Here is a 21,718-nt window from a genome sequence, read left to right on the forward strand (position 1 = left end):
AGTGAGCCTGTGGCTACCGGCGGAGTCACCGATCAAGCAACTGTGGCAGTGCTGAATGTTGTTGCTTCGGTACCACTCACTACCTCGCTGCAGTAAATTATTACTGAGGAATAGTTGTGAGCTTTCCTTTTAACAGGTATGTTTTCATGTCAGAATATCCCCGTGATAAGACAAGTAATAAATAGCCTCTGTGGGGTAGATTACACCCTCCTGCACATCATTGATCGATAATAAAGCAACAGAGGAAGGTGCTTTATTTATTCTCCCTACCTATTCTCAGTGGGCCGTAAAGCACATGAAAAGTATAACAATTACCTCGGGTTACATAGTCTCATGCAGTTTGAGCACAGCAGCAACATAATTTGCAAATGTGAAATGTGAGATATTAAAGACCAAGGTTTTAGCGTGGCTAAGCCTGTTAATGAAAGCATACACAGGACCTGAGAGGGATGTCTCTTGAGGCTCAAAAACAGAGTGCACATAAAAGTGAGGCTGGATAATCATTGACTGTTGCAAGTTAGCATAATTAATTACCACGATACATATAAATGGTGCACGTGAAAAAGAAAAATGCTCAAATAAAACAAGGCTGGGGACAAACATTCCAACAAAATACACCCTGTATACGTTTTTAATCAGCAAGAAAACATGGTAGAGTATAGTAACCCTGTACTGGAAGGAAGCAGAGATTACGGTAAACCAGACTCGCTGCTCTGAGCCCTCTTGAAAGTGACATCTTGCCATGAGCAGCAGTCATGTCCCCATACCATAACTCACTCTGTTTATCTTCACCTCTCCTCTTCTGTCCGAGGAGGGAACATGTTGTGAATGTAATTCTTGAAGAGACATCACTTTCGTAAAAATCTTGTCTATGTTTACTCACTCCAACCTGCCACTTTTTAAATGCATCACATTAAGTGGCCAGAAAGTTAAAACCTTGAAATGGTTCTTTTCAGGTCGAAGCGACCTGTTGTATATTCTTTAGGAGTTGAGCTCCACTCATTGCTTGCCAATTGCTTTTTATTTGTCTCGGTTAGTGCCCGTTACAAATAGTTGCTTTCCAATGGGCAATCCGCTGTCTTTGTTCCTCCTTCTCGTTTCCTGTTTTCTCCATGCAGCACTGACGAAGTACTCCATCCTTACGTTTTAGGTGTTTATGTCTTCGTTTGGGGACTCATTTTCTTCTTCTTGTGTTTCCCTGCCTCAGCACCACACGTTTTACGTCTGCCACGCTTTCCATTTGTAGAAACAGTGTTTTAAAAAGAACCAAACCTCTTCCTTGTTAGACTTACATATACAAAGTTGATAAATCACAAGCAATTAAGTTCATTGATATTAATGACTTTCTCAACAGTGCAGCGTGCGCTTACGGTCTCTAGTAAATTACTTCAGTCTATTGGCAATATTTTTAACGTTGTGGGCATAGCCCATGGGGCGTTCAGGTGAAGTCACAATCAAAGATGGTTGCCTGCCTGCTGGCATGGGCGAGAGACGCCATTGCTGTTTCTTTGTCAAAGTGAAAGTGTTATTGAGGACGGCAGTGGACTACTTAAATATTTCTCTTCTTCTGCTCCCTCGCTTGTGTCCAGGCGTTTTTGCGATCTCTCGTTGCCCAGTCAATAAATATGGATGGGTACCTGAGTAGTGGGGCTTAACTGTGGCGGCAAACTCACGCTCACTACAGGTTGCAGGGGCTTCTGTTGCACCCCTGTACATGTTTATAACACTTTGCTTTAACAGCTGTTTTAGTAATGAGTTGTCTTACTTTGTTGTTAAATTTATTGGCCTCTCCTCACACGATCGATTAGATTGCTGGAGGCTACAACAATTTCTTCCGGTCATTTGCTGGGATTTGACAGAGGCGTGAATCACTCTCTGCATGAAGCTTGGCTGAGCCGCAGCATGTAGAGCTGGCCTTTCATGCAGACTGGTTGGACGGGTTCCTGGTCCTGGGGAAACAGGTTCTACTGCTGGGTTATGCCAACAAATTGTGGTTTGATTCCATGCTCAGCAGAGTGCATAAACCTGCCCAGTCAGCAACACAGCCCTACTGATTTTTCAAGTAGTGGTTGAAGAATTTTAGTACATTACGGGCAGTGTGTTTTTGGTGACATTTCTATTTTTCTGCATCCAGCGCCTTTTAAGTTAACCTTACCTCCTCTGGTGCTTTGTGAGACATCGTAAAGAAACAAATAGCAAATAGTAGCAGATTAGTCTAATAATCATTATTGTGTCAAGAACCGGGGAGGTCTTTCTGTTCTATGGCTGTTGGAATAGGATTTAAATGTATTACCTCACCTATTTGTATTAGAATATGGGTTTTAAACTCTTTTAGTTGTCATGCGATACTGTCCTACATGACACTCACCCTTCAGGGAGTAAACAGTTAACAGAAATACAGTGCAGCCTTTTATCTTGGGCACAGCTTCTTGAAGATGTCTTACTAGCATGAAGGAAAGATTCCATACTAGGGGTTATGCAAACAACATTATTGAGAAAGCTGAAAAAAGAATCAAGAGGGTCAGTAGAGTAGACACTCTAACTACCAGACAAAAGCTTAGCTTGAACAATAAGGATTGCATAAGAATGGTCACTGACTTCAATTCACTCCATTTTGATTTACGGAGAAGCTTAACAAAGCATTGGAGTCTACTGAAATCTGAAAAATCATTGACTGAGTACATCACAGAGCGACCACAAATCTCTTTTAGAAGAGGGAATACATTACGGAGCAAGTTGAGTCCCACAGTACCCCGGGATACAATGAGTGCTGACTGGTTGACACAACGTGGTCTGGGTTTCCACAAATGCGGATTCTGCAGTATGTGCAAATGGGCAAAACATGGCACAAAAAGTTTCATGGGCCCTGATGGAGTGTCTCACGCCATCAAGAGTAATATCAACTGTACAACTAAATTCGTAATTTATATTATTGAATGTGAATGCGGAAAATATTATGTGGGGAGCACAATTAGACAATTGAAAGAGACAATGATGGAACATGTGAGAGCCATTGTTAATTGTGACCCTAATATCCAGCAGCATTACACGTGGCTTCCTGCCAAAAAGATAAAAGAAACAAAAATGTGCAATTTTTTGGGATAGAAACTGTACCTTTGGCAGTAAGAGGCGGAAATCGAGAATTGAGACTTAGACGTACTGAAGCGATTTGGATTATGCGCTTGAAATCTGTGGAGTTAGGATTAAATTATGACCAAGAAATGCAGTACTTTCTGGGAGATTGAATCAATGCACTACGGTATTGCATTTACATTGGATTGTCATGAGAGATAAAAATGTTGCAGAATTGTGTTTGTGAGTACGTAGACTTTTCGACATTTAGATCTTTCCTAAACGCTTGGAGGATTCTCCTGTACTGAATAATACTGTTATGAGATCTGAAATACTAGCAAATAATACTGTACACAATATTATGTGATATGAAGTCACAGTATGATTGGGCTATTCACTCTTAAAGTAACCATACTCATTCACGGTGCACACTTCACTATTGAGAATGATGTTGAAAACCTAATGTCACGCTGCACTTTTTAGCACGAATCTACTATTGAAAATACCCAACTTCCCAATGATACATACCCACCGACATAATGGTGTTTATGTAAGTTTGTACTCTATTCGACTATAGCGCTTCTTATGATTTTAAATTAGCGACCAACTTATCGCATATTTTTACAACATATTCGCGTTTAATATAATTTTCTTATCTCACACGGTATGAGAATATTATAATACCGTTGTTTACAACAACCAGGTAGTTAGAATGGACTAAGCAATACGGACCATCCATTATGGACGGGTTTGCCGTACTCATACGCGTTCTAGTTTCAAGAATACGTCACGTCAAGACGCGCATATACGTCGGCTTGGACACAGTCACGTGTCCAAACAGGAACAGGGCTCGGAGGAGGTGCACCCGCCGGACGCGTTCGGAGAGCCACACACGGGTAAGTGAATCACGCGATCGTCCACTTATATTAACTAAAGAAATTCACACGATGATTCATTCTCCGCAACCATTCTTAGATCTAAATACCCCTATGACTTTGTTCCCATTTCAGCTTGGTGCACGCTTGACAGGAACCGCAACCGGTATCCTCGTGCAGATTCAAATAGGTAAGATCATGCTAAGATCTTCCAGGATGTGACTTCACCTAGTTCATGGTTAATTATAGTAATGTCTTGACTGAAGTGCTATTTTTCTTAACAGTATCCATTTCGAAAACTGAACTTTCACAACTTTGTGAATTATATCGGGTGGTCTCCGAGCCCCATTAATACGTCTTGATTACAATATTCATGTAAGTAGATTGGTAGAACCCTTCAGGGTATTGCATGACACGCACCAAATTCCTTGGAAATTCCGACTATTATTTTAACAATTACAGGAAGGGAAGTTCTCCGTTGGTATTCAAAATTAAAATGAAATGGCTCTAGTGAGACATTCTCTGTGACATTAGACTACATATGGGAAGAACAATTTTTTTTAGGGCACTGTGATGAGGATTAAGACACCACATATTCGAGGTGACATATTTTACTTTTACTCTGTCACAGAAACAAAGATATTTACCGCTGCTGGACGCACTCGAACTTAGTGCAACTGGTCAAGGGCCCGGCTGGGTCGGAATTATCACCAGCTGAGCGGTGAGTCTGCATTTCGTACTTGGCGGACAGTCTTACCTTGGTGACATCTTGCCTGAATATCACTAAAGTACAGTTAGTGATGAGATTTTTTCGGTTTTTTCTCCCCTTTTCAACACACATGCAGACCTTCTGACGTTGACACGGCCATCTAGGTATGCTTTCACAATGACACATTTTTTTCACGTTTTCACAAGGAAGTGGCATGTAGGATGAATGAGCCGCACACGGATAGGACACTTCCGCTGCGACGCAAAGCACTTGTCATTGCTTGCCGTTCCGGATACACCATTATTATTTTGTCCCTGCACATATCCATCACAATCACTATCACATATATCCACGTCTTTATAGAATATCGGTAGTATACACCCAATTTCGACACGGATGTGTTGTGGTGGCACTAGTGGAACAAATCTGAATTAATCACTGTATGCTCACTGCAGGAGGAAGCATTTATTGTTGGTTTGTAACGACCATACACTATGGTCTTGTATGTAAAATCCATCTGCTCAAACAATATGCTAGATGCTACTCATTTGTTTGTTTCAGCCCTGAGGAATCGCGAAGGCGATGAAACACGTGTCGGCTGGCTGTACTCTTCATTAAAGACTCCAAGATTCACTCATCTGTTGGAACCTTTTGTCACTTCTGTCAATTTGTGTTTGATTTGTTGTAAATTGTTACCGAACAATCTATATACTCAATTTAGAGTGCATCGGCAAACCATATCTTGGGCACAGCTATTCCTCTGTTTTTAGGTCGAGCCTAGCTGCAGCGCGCATGCGCTCCTCGCTCTGCGACGCATGTTATAATAGAGTAAGCAGTGGAAGCCCCGCCCACTCTCCACCCATATATTATAATTGTCTGGTGTCATTGTCCTTTGTAACAGCTGAATTCCGATTCATTATGAGACATGTTAGTCCCTCCTGGGTACCGCCTTGTCTTCATTTGTTACCTCTCATAAGGACTGGACCTTTTACTTGGCACGTTACACAGTCTCTGTTATTTAGTGGGTGAGCACTATTTTCTTTAACGGTCTTTCCTTGTTCCAGCGTGGTCCGCTTTAACTTTAGTGGCCGCACTGCTTTATTGAATTAATTTGCAGCGCGGTCCGCATCAGTTCAGTGTAGCACAGGCAAACCAGCATTTGCAACGTAACAGGTCTCGCATTTTATGCGAGTTTAAGCTATTGGCATTGTAAATGACAATGCCTTTTCTATATGTTTTCGTTTTTGAAACAGCAGACCGCATAAAAGCCAGCACAAACCACAGCAAGGAGCTCTTCACCCTTGTGAAGGGGTTTTCTAACCCTGCAGCCACTGGGAACGACATCAACCCCTCCCAAGAACTGCACAATACCCTGGCAAACTTCTTCCACAACAAAATCTGAGCCATTTACGAGAACTTGAAACCTCAACCCCTCATTGCCAACAGCATCAGCCTACTCACACCCTCAAGCACAAAACTAGAACTCCTGCTGGGTGATCCTTTCACAACTCAAGCCACAGTATCCCTCATGAATTCCGTGCACTCTGGAGCACCAAAAGACCCATATCCTCACCACATCTTTAACCTTGGTAGCTGGACGACTGGCGATGAGCTCAAGAAATTCCTGAACGCATCCATCACCACACCAACCTTCTCTGAGGACTGGAAACATGCTGAAGTGAGACCCCTCCTAAAGAAAACATTTGCTGGCCCAACCGATCTGAAGATTACTATCCCATCTCCCTGCTCCCCTTTCCCGTAAAGGTTCTCAAAAAGGCAAGCAACCGGCAATGCACCAAACACTTGGAGCACCACAACCTCCTGGACCCCTCTGAAGCTGGATTCCGAACCAACCACAGCACCAAGTCAGCCCTGATTGCAGCCACAGACGACATCGGGAACCTCCTAGAACGTAGCAAAACAGAAGCCCTCATCCTCCTGGATCTTTTAGTCACCTTCAACACTGTCTTCCACCAAATCTTGATCAACAGACTCTACAAATCGGAACCCAGGGAGACGCCCTCAGATGGATCACCTCATACCTCACTGGAAGAACCCAGGAAATCCGTCTGCCACCATTGACCTCGGAAACCATGGAAATCATCTGCGTCCTTCCACAAGGATCATTTCTCACCCCCACCCTCTCCAACACGTACATGCCCCCCGGCCAACACCGTCAGATTGCACATACTCAACATTTACTCCTATCCAAAGCAATGGGTGACTGGTCCCTTTCCTATGCTTAATCCTGTGTTTGGGTGAGCAACTGGGTCTAATGAGATAAAACGTTTGCCCAAATAGTGTTAACATCTAAAAATGACACTATAAAGAAGGATTACTTTATCAAAATGTGCAGCATTATGCTGCATACTCCCAGTGGCCCTGGCTTTGAAGAAATTGGGTCTGGTACATAAGATTTTTCATTAAACTGACCTGACCTTCATGAGGAGAAAGTTAAGACTCTAGGTTCCAATCAGAATCTTCCTCTGTATCCATCAGAACCAACTGTTTAACCTGAAATTTTGAAACAACTGAATTTGGGGCAGGGCAATTTCTGTCCAGGCAACTCGGGGGGGGCTGGAGTGCACTAAAATACAATATACGAATTAAAGCGAACGGTGGGAGATAAGGAAAGCCCTGAAAACATATTTGTTAGTCTGCATTGGGTTTCTATAGATTGTTAAGTTGAATGCAATTGTATGTATACATCAGTAATTGAGTGCACAAAAATTCCTATGGGATTTTGTTGACAGTATAAGAACATGCTAAAGTTACCCATTTTTTTTAGCTCTGGCTTACTTCTTTAGATAGTCACCCAACCAAAGAAACTGAAAGTAAAAAGTGGAAACGGGTGGGGCCGCTGTGCAGCTGCCTGGCTCTAAACACCTTGGTGGCACCTAAATCTTTTGTATCCTGGGCAAGTTCTAAGTCCATTTCTAAATTTGATTCTAGGTCTGCATGTTCCTGTCTGCACCTTTGCACTGATTGACACAATCGTTGGCAATAAAAGTGCTTTTCTTGACTGCCGTTGGTATCCTGCAACATGAAAGCTACCACACCCATCATAGAGCCGATCTCTTCTGCAAGTTTATTTACAATTTGGCGTTCCATGCTGGAATAAAAAATGTCTCAACAAGTGCTATATGCTCACATGACCTACCTGCTGCTGATGCTTCTTAGAACCACATTATGCTAAAGGGTGTTCTCTTTTCTACAAGGCAAGGATTGTGGGGATAATTCATTCAGAATTTAATATTTTGGTCATTGATAAAGGTGCTTTTTGCTCTACAACCGTGGGTAACCTTTTCCAAAGGCATTAATGTGTTCTAGCACAACGGAATAGTAGGTCTGTTGTTTTATATTATTATATCTAATAATTAGAAAAGGGAGGGGTCGTGCTTTAATTGTACATTGTAGTTGGGCAGTCTTAGAGATACATTTATATATTTTCTGGTTTGTGTTCCTCGGTTTTTTTAAATTCATTTTTTGTGTGTTTTTTTTTGGTTTTGGGGGATCATTGCATATGATGTATATTTATGTGATTTTCAGGTTTATGTTCAGATCGAGCCGTGCACCAATGAAGGGTTGCACCAGGGCCAATTTTAGTTTAGCCTGGGCGGAGACCAATTCTTTATGTAGGAATGCATCTCTGGGTTGTCCATGTAAAGGTCTTAGGCTTTTTGCAATTGATCTTATATGCCAGTGATTCTTAACCTGTGGTCTGGTGACACACGAGGGTCCATGAAGCTTACTTGCGGTGTGCAAGATTGCGTAGAAAATGAAATAATATTAACTGATTAATAAAGTGTATGTAACTAAAGAAGCAAAATGTAAACTGTAATTGGAATCTAGAAATTAAAGTCAGTATTCTCAGATTGATTTGTGGGAGCGCAGTGCAAGTGCATCGAAGTGAATATAGTATGGGTGACGAGAGACCTTAAACTTAGAAAAACTCCAATCTTTCCATTATTACTAATTTTTTTGTGAATATTTCATCATTTGTGTAGTAGTTTGATGCGTGGTCGTTTCTGTATTTTTATTTTATTGTTTTGAGGTTCAAATAATCAAAAATGCTTAGTCCGGGTTCCCCGGCTTCCAGTAATGTCTCAGTTGGGATCACCGGATCTCAATATTGCAACAGTGAAGGTCTCCTGGTTTCAGTAATGATTACGTGGGGGTCCACAGAAGTCAAAAGTTTAAGAACTACTGATATATGCTATATGGACACAATGCCATCGCCATGGTTTACAAATTGGCCAAACTTTAAATTGACAATTATGGATATCCATGATTTCGGGAGAGGTGTAGTAAAAATGTATTCTACAGAGGGTTTTCGGTATTTTCAAAATGGAAACTTTTCAATATATGTTAATGTAATGATTCTCAACTTTAATTTGTTTTCATTTTGGGAACTGAAAAAAATCAGATTGCATAATAGCACTTGGTAGCTAAAACATTCCCATCCCTTACTGACATTGTCCCTTCTCAGGGACATTGTGACACCACAAGATGATGAGGGTACCCAAGGGAGCAGCAGGGAAGTTGCAGCATGCCTTATAAAGTAAGTATCTGCTGCCATGTTCATTAAGATGGATTCCATGGAAGGAAAACAATCTTATTTGTGTCCTCATGTACACACTTGTTTCAGTTAGTTGTTACCTGAGGGTTTTACTTCTGCAAGAGAAGGACTTTCTCTTAAAGCTTGATTAACTGAGTATCTTTATGTTGCGTAGTAACCTATTACATCACTTACATAAATGCACGTTATTAATAGTTATCCAGTGTTTGTTTGTAAACAACTATTAATCATACTTATTGATTTTTGAGTCTTACTGGTTTGCTCTAGTTTTTGAAGTTGACTTTTAAAGGTGCCCTTCAGATTAGTACCCACAGTTATGATTGTCAGATCTCTTGAAAATTGCACCGTCTTTGTACTCCCTCTGTGGTGAATAGAAATTGAAATTAAAAGGCATAATTTTTTGTGAGGTAATTAATTGTTTCTTGTCCATATTTGTAGTGGTTGAGAAATTTGATTACGTCTTTGCTGAGAATGGACTTGTCGCATACAAAGAACACAAATTCTTGTGTAAGCAAGTAAGTGTGACCGAAGGCACTGACTAACCTGATCTTTTCTTGCACATGCTTCCTATACAAGCCAGAGTTTATTTTAACGTGGTGTTATATGTATGTGTATATGTCAACATTCTGTGATATCAGTGTTGTAAAATATATAGTTTGTCTTTTTGCCCCCTTTAAAGTTTTAGCTGGGAAGATTCTGCCTCCTTTCTGGGTGGAAGTAATAAAGTGGTGTTTCCCTCCCAGCTCTTCACTTGAGATTTGGAGCTGGACCTGAAACCAGTTTGTGGTTGTACCCCCTTTTGGGGCTTATGGGGGACAGAACGTTTGCCATGATTTCCACTGGTGTATTTTGTGCGTTGCTGTGCCCACTAATGCATCTACAACTCAGCTCAACAGACAGGCAATATGTTAAAAGGGATACTCACCATATTTCCCCTTTCCATTTCAATCCTCAGTCCGTTGCTTTTATCTTGATCCCCTGACAGGTTCACTGGACGTGAGAGTAGCATAAATAACGAGAGCAGGGATCCATCTGGCGCAGGTCAAGCACCTCACCCCCTCAATCTGGAAAGGCAATGCCGGGCCACAGAGAATACCCAATACCACGATTGCATAGGATACAGGAGCCAATAGATACTTTCAAGAAAAAGAAGATCACTCCAAGTTCAATGTTGGAGAATATGCCCTTCCAACCCCTCCCCACTCTTAAGTCTTGTTAGAGGTTAGTTATGCTAACGCAATGCCTTACAAAGTTACTGAAGCATCATTTCAATGACATAAAAAAGATAAAAAGGAAAAAGTAGACAAGTGTCGTCCAGTCCGTTTTTCAGTTTTATCAAATCTTCTCAGAGATTTGAGTACCCTAAGGATTAAGATATATATAGATATAAAAAATATCTATATTACACAAAGACCACCTTTTACAAGTTACAGTCTCACGGATGCATGTAATAATTAAATTTACTCAGGGAAACAACTCTCTTAAGATATCTCTTCATTGTGATTTTACATTGGTGCATTTATTTAACACCTCTCAACGTGATTTTGGTTGAGTACCATTTGTTAAAAAATACATATGAACCAATTCCATGGCATCAAAACACACATAGTGACACATCTCACTCACACTTGGGGTTCTGAATTAATAATGCAATTTAAATCACAACTAAAATTGACAATTTATGTTAACTCCGCGGTCTGAAACTTTCACAATAGCCATATGTGAGCCCTTACTCGCACAGTGTATGTAGCAGTCATGATCTCCTCTTTAATGTGCTCGAAGCAATTACAAATGTCGTAAATGATCTAACGGATAAGATTACAAATCATATTATTCTTAACACTATGAAACAGACAACCATATGAAGGTAGTATCATTTATTGGTTTGAGTATGTCTTGTTATCCGTCTTATTATTTCATTATGTTGTGCTTCTTTGTGTTTTTATTTATTGGTGTAAACATCGCACAGCCTTTGGGCCTGGCCTCCTATGTTCTTGTGTTTTGGGTCTATCATGGACACCACTTTGTGTCCATAAACCCACACGGGTTTGGAGTCTCTTGTTGGAACTCCTGAAGGAGGTGAGACCCACCCTGTGCCAGGTTCACAGACCCATGAGGAAATCCAACAGTTGTCCAGGACGTTGTTGAGGTTTGTGGACCCTAAACCAGGTTCACACACTCTAGGAGGTGCTGGCACCCATATCTCTGAGCCCTGTTATGGCAGTAGCAATAGATGTTTCTCTGTTGTGTCCAGTCAGTCATAGAGCTTTGGATCCACCAACCTGAAATGGTCGACTGGAGAAATGAAACTCTCTTGTCCAAACAGATCCTATTCCTGAACAAATTTACACAAGGCCAAGCAATAGCATGTCCGTTTAAGTAAAAAGTAAAACTCTCTGTTGCAAGGAGATAGAGGTTCCAACAAACTTCAATGTGAAGAAAAGTTCTTTATTCCAGACTTCTTTCGGTCAGCCACTTGCCTACACCTCCAGCTCACTGGCACCTCCAACTGTCACACTGCCCCTCAACATTCTAAAATGTCATAACGGGTGATGCAGAGCAGAGGTGTCATGAGCCAGACAGGCCACGAGCCGGCTCCCCTAACATTACTAGGGGAGCCTATCCTTGCATGGTAATTTCATTCAGTATTTTTTTCTGTAATGGAGAATAAAAAATTCTATGGGATTAGAAAGGGAAAAATTGCATTTTGACACCCAGCTCCTCTCCCCTCCCACACACCCCCACCTTTATTACCCAACGGATCTGAATGAAACTCGCCCTACTGAAAAAAAATTGGATGACCATTTACTTTGGAAAGTTTAATGTAGATTTATTGAATTATTTGAAAGCTATAAAGAAAACAAAAAAAATCCTATTCAGGGGAAATCCCGACCTAGACGTAACCACAGAGGCACTGTCAACACCTCCGGGGATATATATATATATGTATGTATATATATGTATATATATATATATATATATATATATATATATATATATATATATATATATATATTCACTGAAAAAAACATAGGTTACATATACGTTATAGTTAGCTGGACATTTCTCTCACACAAAACCATTGAAATTCGCCCGTTATAGTTAGTTCAGCTAACTATAACTCGCGCGCCCGCAATGCACTGCTGATGACGTCACATATTACATCACTCATGACATGGTCAGTGACATCACTCATGACATCTCAAATGACATTACTGATGACATATAATCACAAAGAAGGGGCGAGGGTTAAAGACTCATCTACGCGGTGCCACGGGTTGTACCAGACTTGGCGAGGACAAGCCTTCAGAACGATTGTGTTCTCTGGCGTCCTGTACACCGGACACCAGTGCGAGTGTTTGTAACACGTGATTGTTTTCCCGCACTTAAGGGGACACTCTCCATAGATTACACAGGATTGGTAAGGATTGCTTGGACCTACCTCCCTGTAGAGGTAATAACTTTCCCCCAGATTACGGGGGTACCCCGAGAGAAACCGAATGCGACGGTCCTGTCGAAGACCGGAGTGACCATACAGGCGCATCAAGAGCGGTCGAAACATGTTGACTCTGGCAGTGGTAGGAGGGAAGCCTTGAGGTTCCTAATTATCTCCTGAAGGCATTTTCCCATCCTCTGTTCTTTCATCTTTTTAATCCTGGTAGAGGTGCCAAGTAACGTTTAATAAAGTTGGTTTTCTAGTTGACACCTTTAATCAGTCTTAAATCACTCCTCATACTGCACAATTTCTTTGTCTCACTTTTCGGTTTGGAAACACATGGTGTTTGCACTATTTTCACCACAGTGGATGTGTTAAGTGTTGTGTCTGTTTAGTTTGTTTGACTATATGTTGTGTTAAGTGGAATTTATTATTTTTTCCCCCTCCCTTATGCTCCGTCCTGTGTGGGGTACACCAGGGCGTATTGTAAGCAGGCCCAATGATGAAGCATGTCACATACCGAGGTATGTGAGTGAGGGCAGTTTTTCCAAATAGAGTGATTTGCCCAATTGGGGCTGGCTCTACCTTTTACCACATTAGTACATATGGTATTATTATTTACTCTTCCCACCCCTTTTGTGTGTACACACACACACATCACTGATGACATCACTGATGACTTCATCCAGTGAATGTGTCTCTTTCTGATAAATAAATATTTTTTATATATGTATATCTGAAGGTCGATGGAAGAATAAATGGGTATATAAGTGTGTAAATGGATGATTCTGTTTGTATAAAATTGATTGGATAACTGACTAAGTGTATCTCAGCGAATACATGTATTAGCGAGTAATGTTTAAATATGTAAATATTTGTATCAGTGTCTCACTTTGTGTATAAGTGGCTGCATGGGTTGGTGACTAGCTACATGAGTGTCGATATGGGTTATTAGTTGGTTTTTAGAGTATCAGTATGAGTGTCTGTCTGGTTTAGTGGGGGGTATTACTTACCGCATAGATGCATGAATGGGCGACTCACTGTTTGCATGTGTTTTGAAGACAGCATGTGTGCAGGACTTTTTGGGTGGATGAGTGTGTATATGGGTGTGTTAGTAAGTGATTGACTGTCTCAATAGTATATTTATGATTAACACATATGTTTTAATCTAGTATATATGAGAATTGATGTATATAAGTGATTATATATGAGATGGAGAGATTGTAAGAGTTCTTGTATAAATAAGTATGTGTTTCTATAAGTGATTGTTTAAGAGAGTAAGTATGTGTATGTTTCTTTAAAACTAAGTGTAGTGGTGTATGTATAGCTGTATGTGCAAATAAATGCATGTTTGCAAGTTTTTTTGCATGTGTGAGTATGTGTGTAACTCTCTGGATGAGTGTCGGTGTGTAAGGTGTATTAGTACATATGATGAATAAGTACATGTATGAGTTCCTACATAGTACTGTTGGTGAATGAGTTGATGTGTTTGTAGATGGTGGAATTACTGAATAGGTTGGTATCTCCTTTTTCTTTTAAAAATGTTACTTTCTATTTTTTAGAAGGTGTGTATCAAGGGTTATTTTACGCTGAGATGAAATCTGCCACTCTTTCACAAGGATGATGTCCTCAGTGATGTCATGAGTGATGTCACTGACCATGTCATGAGTGATGTAATATGTGACGTCATCAGCAGTGCATTGCGGGCGCGCGAGTTATAGTCAGCTGAATTAACTATAACGGGGGAATTTCAATGGTTTTGTATGAGAGAAATGTCCAGCTAACTATAACGTATGTGTAACCTATGGTTTTTTCAGTGAATTTCTAAGGTTTTTTTAAATGCTAATTCCTAACTATAACGTATGTGAAACCTATGGTTTTTTCAGTGAAGTTGCAAGGTTTTTTAAATGCAAATTCCTAATTATAATGTGTGTGCAACCTATGGTTTTTTTCAGTGAATGTGCAAGGTTTTTTAAATGCAAATTTCTAACTATAATGTGTGTGTAACCTATGGTTTTTCCAGTGAATTTGCAAGGTTTTTTAAATGCAAATTCCTGGTTATAATCTGTGTGTAACGTATGGTTTTTCAGTGAATTTGCAAGGTTTTTTAAATGCTATTTCGTAACTATAACGTGTGTGAAACATATGTTTTTTCAATGAATTTGCAAGGTTTTTGAAATACTAATTCTTAACTATGACGTATATGAAAACTATGGTTTTTTCATTGAATTTCAAAGTTTTTTAAAATGCTAATTCGTAACTATGATGTATGTGAAACCTATGGTTTTTTCATTGAATTTTAAAGTTTTTTAAAATGCTAATTTCTGTTTCAATTAATATATTTTTTATACATTTTTTTTCAACAAACTGCCTATCTATATTATAATACATTGATTGAATCCTAAAATATGCAATGGATCACTTTTTTTTATGATTTGGATAAAGTTGAACAGTATAGTCGACATTTTCATTCAAAATATGAACAGTTAAATTGTTAATTTTTTTTGTTTTGAGACGTGCGCGCAACGTGCGCGCTCCTCGCGATTTAAAAAAAAAAAAGGTTTTTTTTGCCCTCCGGGGTCCTTCAGGGACCCTCTGAGAAGGCCTAGGGGGCCAAGCAGTCTCTACCCTGCCCCCTTTTCATGTTCTCCACTTTTGTTATTGGCTCTCTTCTACCTCGAAGTGACAAAATGGCGGCCAAAGGGTGCGAGCACCCTGCGCGCACCCCTCGATTAAAAAAAAATAAAAGAATTTTTTTTTTTCCCTTCGGGGTCCTTCAAGGACCCTCTGAGAAGGCCTACGGGGTCAAGGAGTCTCTATCCTGTCCCCTTTTCATGTTCTCTACTTTTGTTTTTGGCTCTCTTCTACCTCGGAGTGACAAAATGGCGGCCAAAGGGTGCGAGCACCCCACGATTTTTTTCAATAAAAAAAGGGTTTTTTGCCCTTCGGGGGTCCTTCAGGGACCCCCTGAGATGGCCTAGGGGGTCTGGGACTCTCTACCCTGCCCCCTTTTCATGTTCTTCACTTTTATTTTGCCCTCTTTTAAGCCTCACACTGACAAAATGGCGGCCAACACTTCCTGGTTACCACCGAATCGAATGTTCACAGACGTCTAACAGCAAATCAGAATTCCACTCGCGCACACCAGATGCGCGCACGGTGCGCACTTGTAGATATATAAAAAAAATTTAATTCGATTTTCTCAACAACTACTGGAGGGATTTACACCATTTAAACAAAAGGGCGATCTGCGAATCAGACTCTACCATTTTGCCAAATTTCTTGTAATTCCATTCAGCCGTTCGGGCTGTAGCCGTGTCTAATCGTCCTATGGAAAATAACATGGGGAAAACACGTTTTGGGACCCCCTTTTTTCTCAGCCCCCGCTTGACAAATCCCCCCAAAACTTTCAGGGAAGGAGCGGAGCGGAGCGGGCAATCTTCTTTGAGAAATTCATGGAGCCCTGCCTGTAGCTTTTCTTTCGCCAACACAAACAGGCACGTTGTTCCGTCTTTGCACCGCTGAAGGCGGTACACGGACCTGCTACCAAAACATGTATGGCTGAGTACGGCGCTGAATTTCGCTGCAAGAACTTGCTTTTAACCTGTGGCTGCCTATCAAACAATAAAGGAAGAAACGAACGTTGTGTGCGGTGTCCTCACTTGGGAGCAAGTATTTTTGGAATAATTAGTGGCCCTCTCTGGTCACGAGGACAACTCCACTGTGGTAGCAGGTCCGTGTACCGCCTTTAGCGGTGCAAAGACGGAACAACGTGCCTGTTTGTGTTGGCGAAAGTAAATCTACAGGCAGGGCCTGTCCTGCATGCGACCTGATGGAACAGAATTAGGTGTAGAGAAAAAGCGGCATCCACTACGGAATAATTACACGCTGAAACCTCAAATACCAGGATGCTTAGCGGGCACACGCCCAGGTGGGCGGAACTATAAATGAAGGTTTACCCCAATCATAATCTCATGCCGCAATCTCTCACATCACGCCTGGCCACCGAGGAAGGAAGACATTTCCGAAACATGTATGGCTGAGTACGGCGCTGAATTTTGCTGCAAGAACTTGTTTTTAACCTGTGGCTGCCTATGAAACAAAAAAGGAAGAAACGAACGTTGTGTGCGGTGTCCTCACTTGGGAGCAAGTATTTTTGGAATATATATAATATATAATGATGTGATGTCACTGACCATGTCATGAATGATCTAATATGTGACATCATCAGCAGTGGATTGCGGGTGCGCGAAATACAGTTAGTACAACTAACTATATAGGAGCAATTTCAATGGTTTTGTATGAGTGAAATGTCCAACTAACTATAACACCCCTAAAACTTATAGTTTTTTTTTTTCCAAAACCTTTATTGCTCTTTATCATTTTACACAGCCATTGGCCTACAACCCAACGGGCCGGCCGCTATCTCGGTGCGGAGGTGAGCTATTATTTAAAAAGAAGTCCGTACATTTTGGTGTTATATCCGTGGTTTGGTTAATCCGCAGTTCAGTAAAGGCGCATCTTACACCATCAATGTGTTAAATTAAGTAGGTTTGTTTTTTTGTTTTTTTAACAATAGACAACGTAAAATATCAACAAAGAAATCACAGGTAGGTCATCACATGCTGGAGTGAGTCCACATACATTACGCCTCTGTAAGTTTCTGACACATGTATCTGCATTGAAGTCTGTAGGGTCATATATATTGTTTAAACCTGATGTTAAGTACACATGGAAATTACAACGGTATGGGTGCTCCGTTTGTTCCTTCATTTCCAACCCTCCCTTCCCCCATGGTCTCTCTTAGCCCCCACCTACACTCGTCTCCTTCCTGGAAACTTTAATTATCCCCCCCATCTTCGTCTGACGATATTGGATCATCTTCCGGTAAGGGGTCACAGATGTCTCCTCTGTATGTACTCCACGGGGTCCAAATCTTATTCCATTTTCTCGGGCAGGCCCTGCTAGCATACACTTCCCTTTCCGTGACCATTACCCTGTCTATATTCTCACACCATTGTGTTCTCGTCGGCACTTCTGTTGCCCCCATTTTTGCGCTATGTCTCTTTTAGCTATTATCATGCCCAATGTAACCCATTGCTGGCCTAGACAAGTCATTAGGTTCCCACACATTGAGTAGGCATTTTCGTGGTTCAGGGACCAGAGAAGTCCCCATAGTCTGTGATACTGTGCGCAGCACACGTCTCCAGTAATCCTGAATGCGTGGGCAATCCCATATCGTGTGAAAGAACATCCCTTCCTCCCCACACCCTCGAAGGCAGAATGGGTGTTGGGCGCGGTGTATGAGGTGTAGTGTCATTCTAGTATAATACACTCTATGTAACATTTTGAGGTGTATGAGCCGGAACTTAGCTGAGATGCCCACTTCCTTGGGCGAGGCCACTGCTTCATTCCATTCGGCCTCGTCCATAGCTGCTACGTCACCCTCCCATTTTTCCTTAAGTTTGGTCATGGGATCTGGCAAATTATTTATTAACTTACGGTATGTGAGCGAGGTGGCTCGCTCCAACATGAAGTCCGTAAGGAGGCGGTCTTCAAGCGGGGAGGCCTCTGGTACTTCCATCTCGGGGGGGGGATGGCTTTAAGCAGTGCATGTCGAATCTGCGCATATCGGAACTCTTCTCGTGCTCCTAGCTCATATTGTTCTCTCAGCTGTGCATAGGGAACCACCGTGCCTCTTTCCCATAAGTCTACCACTGTGGACAGTCCAATCTCATCCCATTGAGAGAAACCCTTGCTATTCCGTAAGTTCCCCAGCTCTCGGGAGTCCCACAGGGGAGTAAGTTTAGTTATTCTCCCTTTCCAACCTAGTGTCGACAGTGCCTTGTGCCATATCTCAGCTGTGAGTTTTGTGGGTCCCGTCAGCTTGCGTGTTACCCGTTGGTCGTACAGGGGGGCTAGCAGGGTATTTGCACCCAGCTGTGTCCTGTCTGCTCTGAATGCTGGGTCATTTTGGGGGGCATGGATCCATTGATTGATGGTGTTCAGCTGTGCCGCCCAATAATACAACTTCAGGTCTGGCAGCGCAATCCCCCCGTCGTAACACCCTCTGTGTAATTTGGCTTGTGCGATGCGGGCCGGTCGGTTACCCCATAGAAGATTCGCCACCAACGCTGACACTTTCCTGAAGTAACCTGGTGCCACCGGGTACGGTGTATTCTCCAGGATATACAAGAAACGGGGCAGGGACATCATTTTGTACAATGCAGCCTTACCCAGCATCGTTAGGGGAAGTCCGGCCCAGAACCCAACGTCCTGTTTAAGCCGTTCCAAGGGTGGTTTCAGATCTTTATGTGCAAATTCTACCGGGTCATTGGTGACATGTATGCCCAGGTATTTAAAGGAGGAACCGGCTTCGGTCAAGGGGCAGTGAGCACTAAGTGTCGGGCCCGGTCCCCTCAAAACATACAGTTCCGATTTGTTCCAATTCAATGTGTATCCCGAGGTTTTCCCGTGTTCATCAGACAGTGCCAGAAGCGCTGGAATGCTACGGTCCGGGTCTGTGAGGTATACGAGCATGTCGTCTGCATATAGGGAGACGCGGTCCTCCCCGCCCCCAGCCCAGGAAATCCCCCTTACCCATGGGGTAGATCGTATCAGGTGTGCTAAAGGTTCTAGGGCGATTGCGAAGAGCAGTGGCGACAGGGGGCAGCCCTGTCGAGTTCCTCTACCCAAGGGGAAGGTGTGCGAGATATGGCCGTTCGTTACTACCTGCGCCACCGGTCTTGCGTACAACAGTCTGACCCATGCTATGAATTTGGGTCCAAACCCTAAGTGTGCCAGGACCTCAAACAGGTAGTTCCATTCAACTAGGTCAAATGCCATTTTTGCATCGAGGGCCAGTATCACCGCTGGTTCGGGGATCGAGTCCGCTCTTGCCAACACCCCGTGCACTCGTCGCAAATTCAGTGCCGTGTTTCTGTGCGGCATGAACCCGGATTTGTGTGGGTGGATGAGGTCAGGCAGGTGCGTCATTAATCGGGTAGCCAGGAGTTTGGCTAGTACTTTAACTTCTGCATTAAGCAGGGATATGGGGCGATAGGAACTGCACTTTTCCGGAGGTTTCCCGGGTTTAGGTATCGCAATGATTGTTGCTACTCTCTGGTCCGGTGGGAGCTCTCCTTTCGCTAAGCATTCCTTATACATGGCCAGTAGGTGTTTACTAAGCTTTTCTGATGTGGCCTGATATCACTCTATCGGTATGCCATTTGGGCCGATCACTTTGCCGGGTTTTATCGCCCGTATCGCTAATTGGATTTCCTCCGTGGTTATATCTGCCTCTAGCTCAGCAGATGCCTCCGGCTGCAGCCTCGGTGTGTGGATAGGTTCTAATGCCGCCCTGGCCATTTCTACCGTCACCTCCCTGTCAGACGTGTAGACACCCTCAAAGTGGTCAGCGAGTATTTCAGTAATCCGCTCCGGGCTTGTATGTAGTGTGCCCCTTCTGTCTTCTATTTGTTGGATACCTCTAGCGCACCCCCCCCTTTTGTCCAGCCAGGCCAGCATCCTACCTGCTTTATCCCCGATATCATATATTCTATTCTTCGTTTCCGTTATCTGTCCTGTCACTTGGTGCCGCAAATGCTCCGTATATGAGTGTTGTCGGAGGTGCAATGTATGGGCCGTGTCTGGCGTGGGGTGTGCTTCATGTTCGCTTGTTGCTTCTCTCAGCGCTAGCTCTAGTTCGGCCAACTTGCGCGCCTTTTCTCTTCTATAGCCCGTAAGTGTGGTAATTGCGTGCCCCCTTAACACTGTCTTGTATGCTTCCCATAGGATCGCTGCCGATTGCACTGACTATAGATTCTCTTCGAAGTAATGCGTTGTTGCCCTCTGGAGTGCTTTCCTAATCTTGGGTACTTTGAGACATGCAGCCTGTATGGGGTAAAGTCTTTTGCGTGTTTTCTCCTGGGTTGAGAGCGTTAATGTAATCGGTGAGTGGTCTGATATGCCTCTAGGTTGAATGTCTATGCTATCTACGTGTTGTATGCCGTCTCCCAGTGCCAAGAAATAGTCTATCCTTGATAGACTGTTGTGGACAGCAGAGTGGAAAGTGTATTGATTCATGTTGGGGTGAGCATGTCGCCACATATCTACCAGCCCCATAGCTGTCAGAAAACGTTGGAGACGTGATGAACCCCCGGTCGGGCCTGCGCGGAGAACCTGTCTAGTGAACCGTCTATAGTGGCATTAAAATCCCCCCCAAGTATGATGTCACCCTCCGGGAGGGCCAGTAAGAACTCACCTAGGGCCGGAAGCATGACTGAGTGAAGTGCTGGTGGGATATAAACCTAGACCACATTAAGAGACCTACCTTCCCACTGTCCCATCAGGGCCGCAAAGCAACCCTGCCCATCAATCTTTGTACTCAATGGGATAAACTGCGATGATTTCTTAAGTAAAACCCCAGTCCCCCGAGACCCTGATGTGAACTCAGAATGTGCCACCATTTTATACCCTCTTCTATCCAGCGCCTTGGAAGTACTGCCCTGTAGGTGAGTTTCTTGAAGGAGTGCTATCGCCGGCCCCTGTCTCTTCAATGCAGTAAGTACTAGCCCACGTTTGACCTTGTCTCCCAGTCCCCGTACGTTCCATGTTAATATGCGAAGGGGTGCTCCCTGGGATCTAGGCGCACCCTCTACCTGACTATGCCGTGAACAACCAGCCATGTACCACCGTGAAAATGTTCATATGTCCGTTGCATCTTGCAGCTACAATGACCCAGCCCAACCCACCCAGGAGGCGGCGTGGGCACCACCCAGCATAAACCGACTCTTCCTGTGAAGCTCTAAACAATTCAACCAACTTCTCCTTTCCCTTCACAACCTGAACATGGAGAAATGTATAAACTGTTTCAGTTTGCGATTTGCATTGAACATTGAAACAACCCCCCCTCTCCTCCCCCCTCCCTGCCTCCCTGCCAGACGAGCTTAGAACTGCCCGCCACCCCAACTCAGCAGAGTGCTTTACCCAACCCATGAACAGTACTTGCTTGTTGGGGTGAAGTGTCCTCTGGAGTAGGCAGGGCC

General features: G+C 42.9%; 1 protein-coding gene across 2 annotated transcripts in view; it reads left to right on the forward strand.

The window, feature by feature from the left end:
* The window catches only part of PMM2 (phosphomannomutase 2), a 134,780-nt gene that overhangs the window by 53,227 nt on the left and 59,835 nt on the right, over window positions 1-21,718 (forward strand). For both annotated transcript variants that reach the window (XR_015300688.1, XM_086941272.1), the window contains exon 3: window positions 9,674-9,750. Coding sequence is in view for 1 of the 2 variants with exons in the window: in XM_086941272.1 (XP_086797398.1) it covers window positions 9,674-9,750 (77 nt within the window). In the remaining variant the exon portion in view is untranslated. The remainder of the gene's footprint in view (window positions 1-9,673; window positions 9,751-21,718) is intronic.

This window comes from Lissotriton vulgaris, chromosome 10 (assembly GCF_964263255.1).
Source record: "Lissotriton vulgaris chromosome 10, aLisVul1.2, whole genome shotgun sequence".
In the NCBI taxonomy this organism is placed as follows: domain Eukaryota; kingdom Metazoa; phylum Chordata; class Amphibia; order Caudata; family Salamandridae; genus Lissotriton; species Lissotriton vulgaris.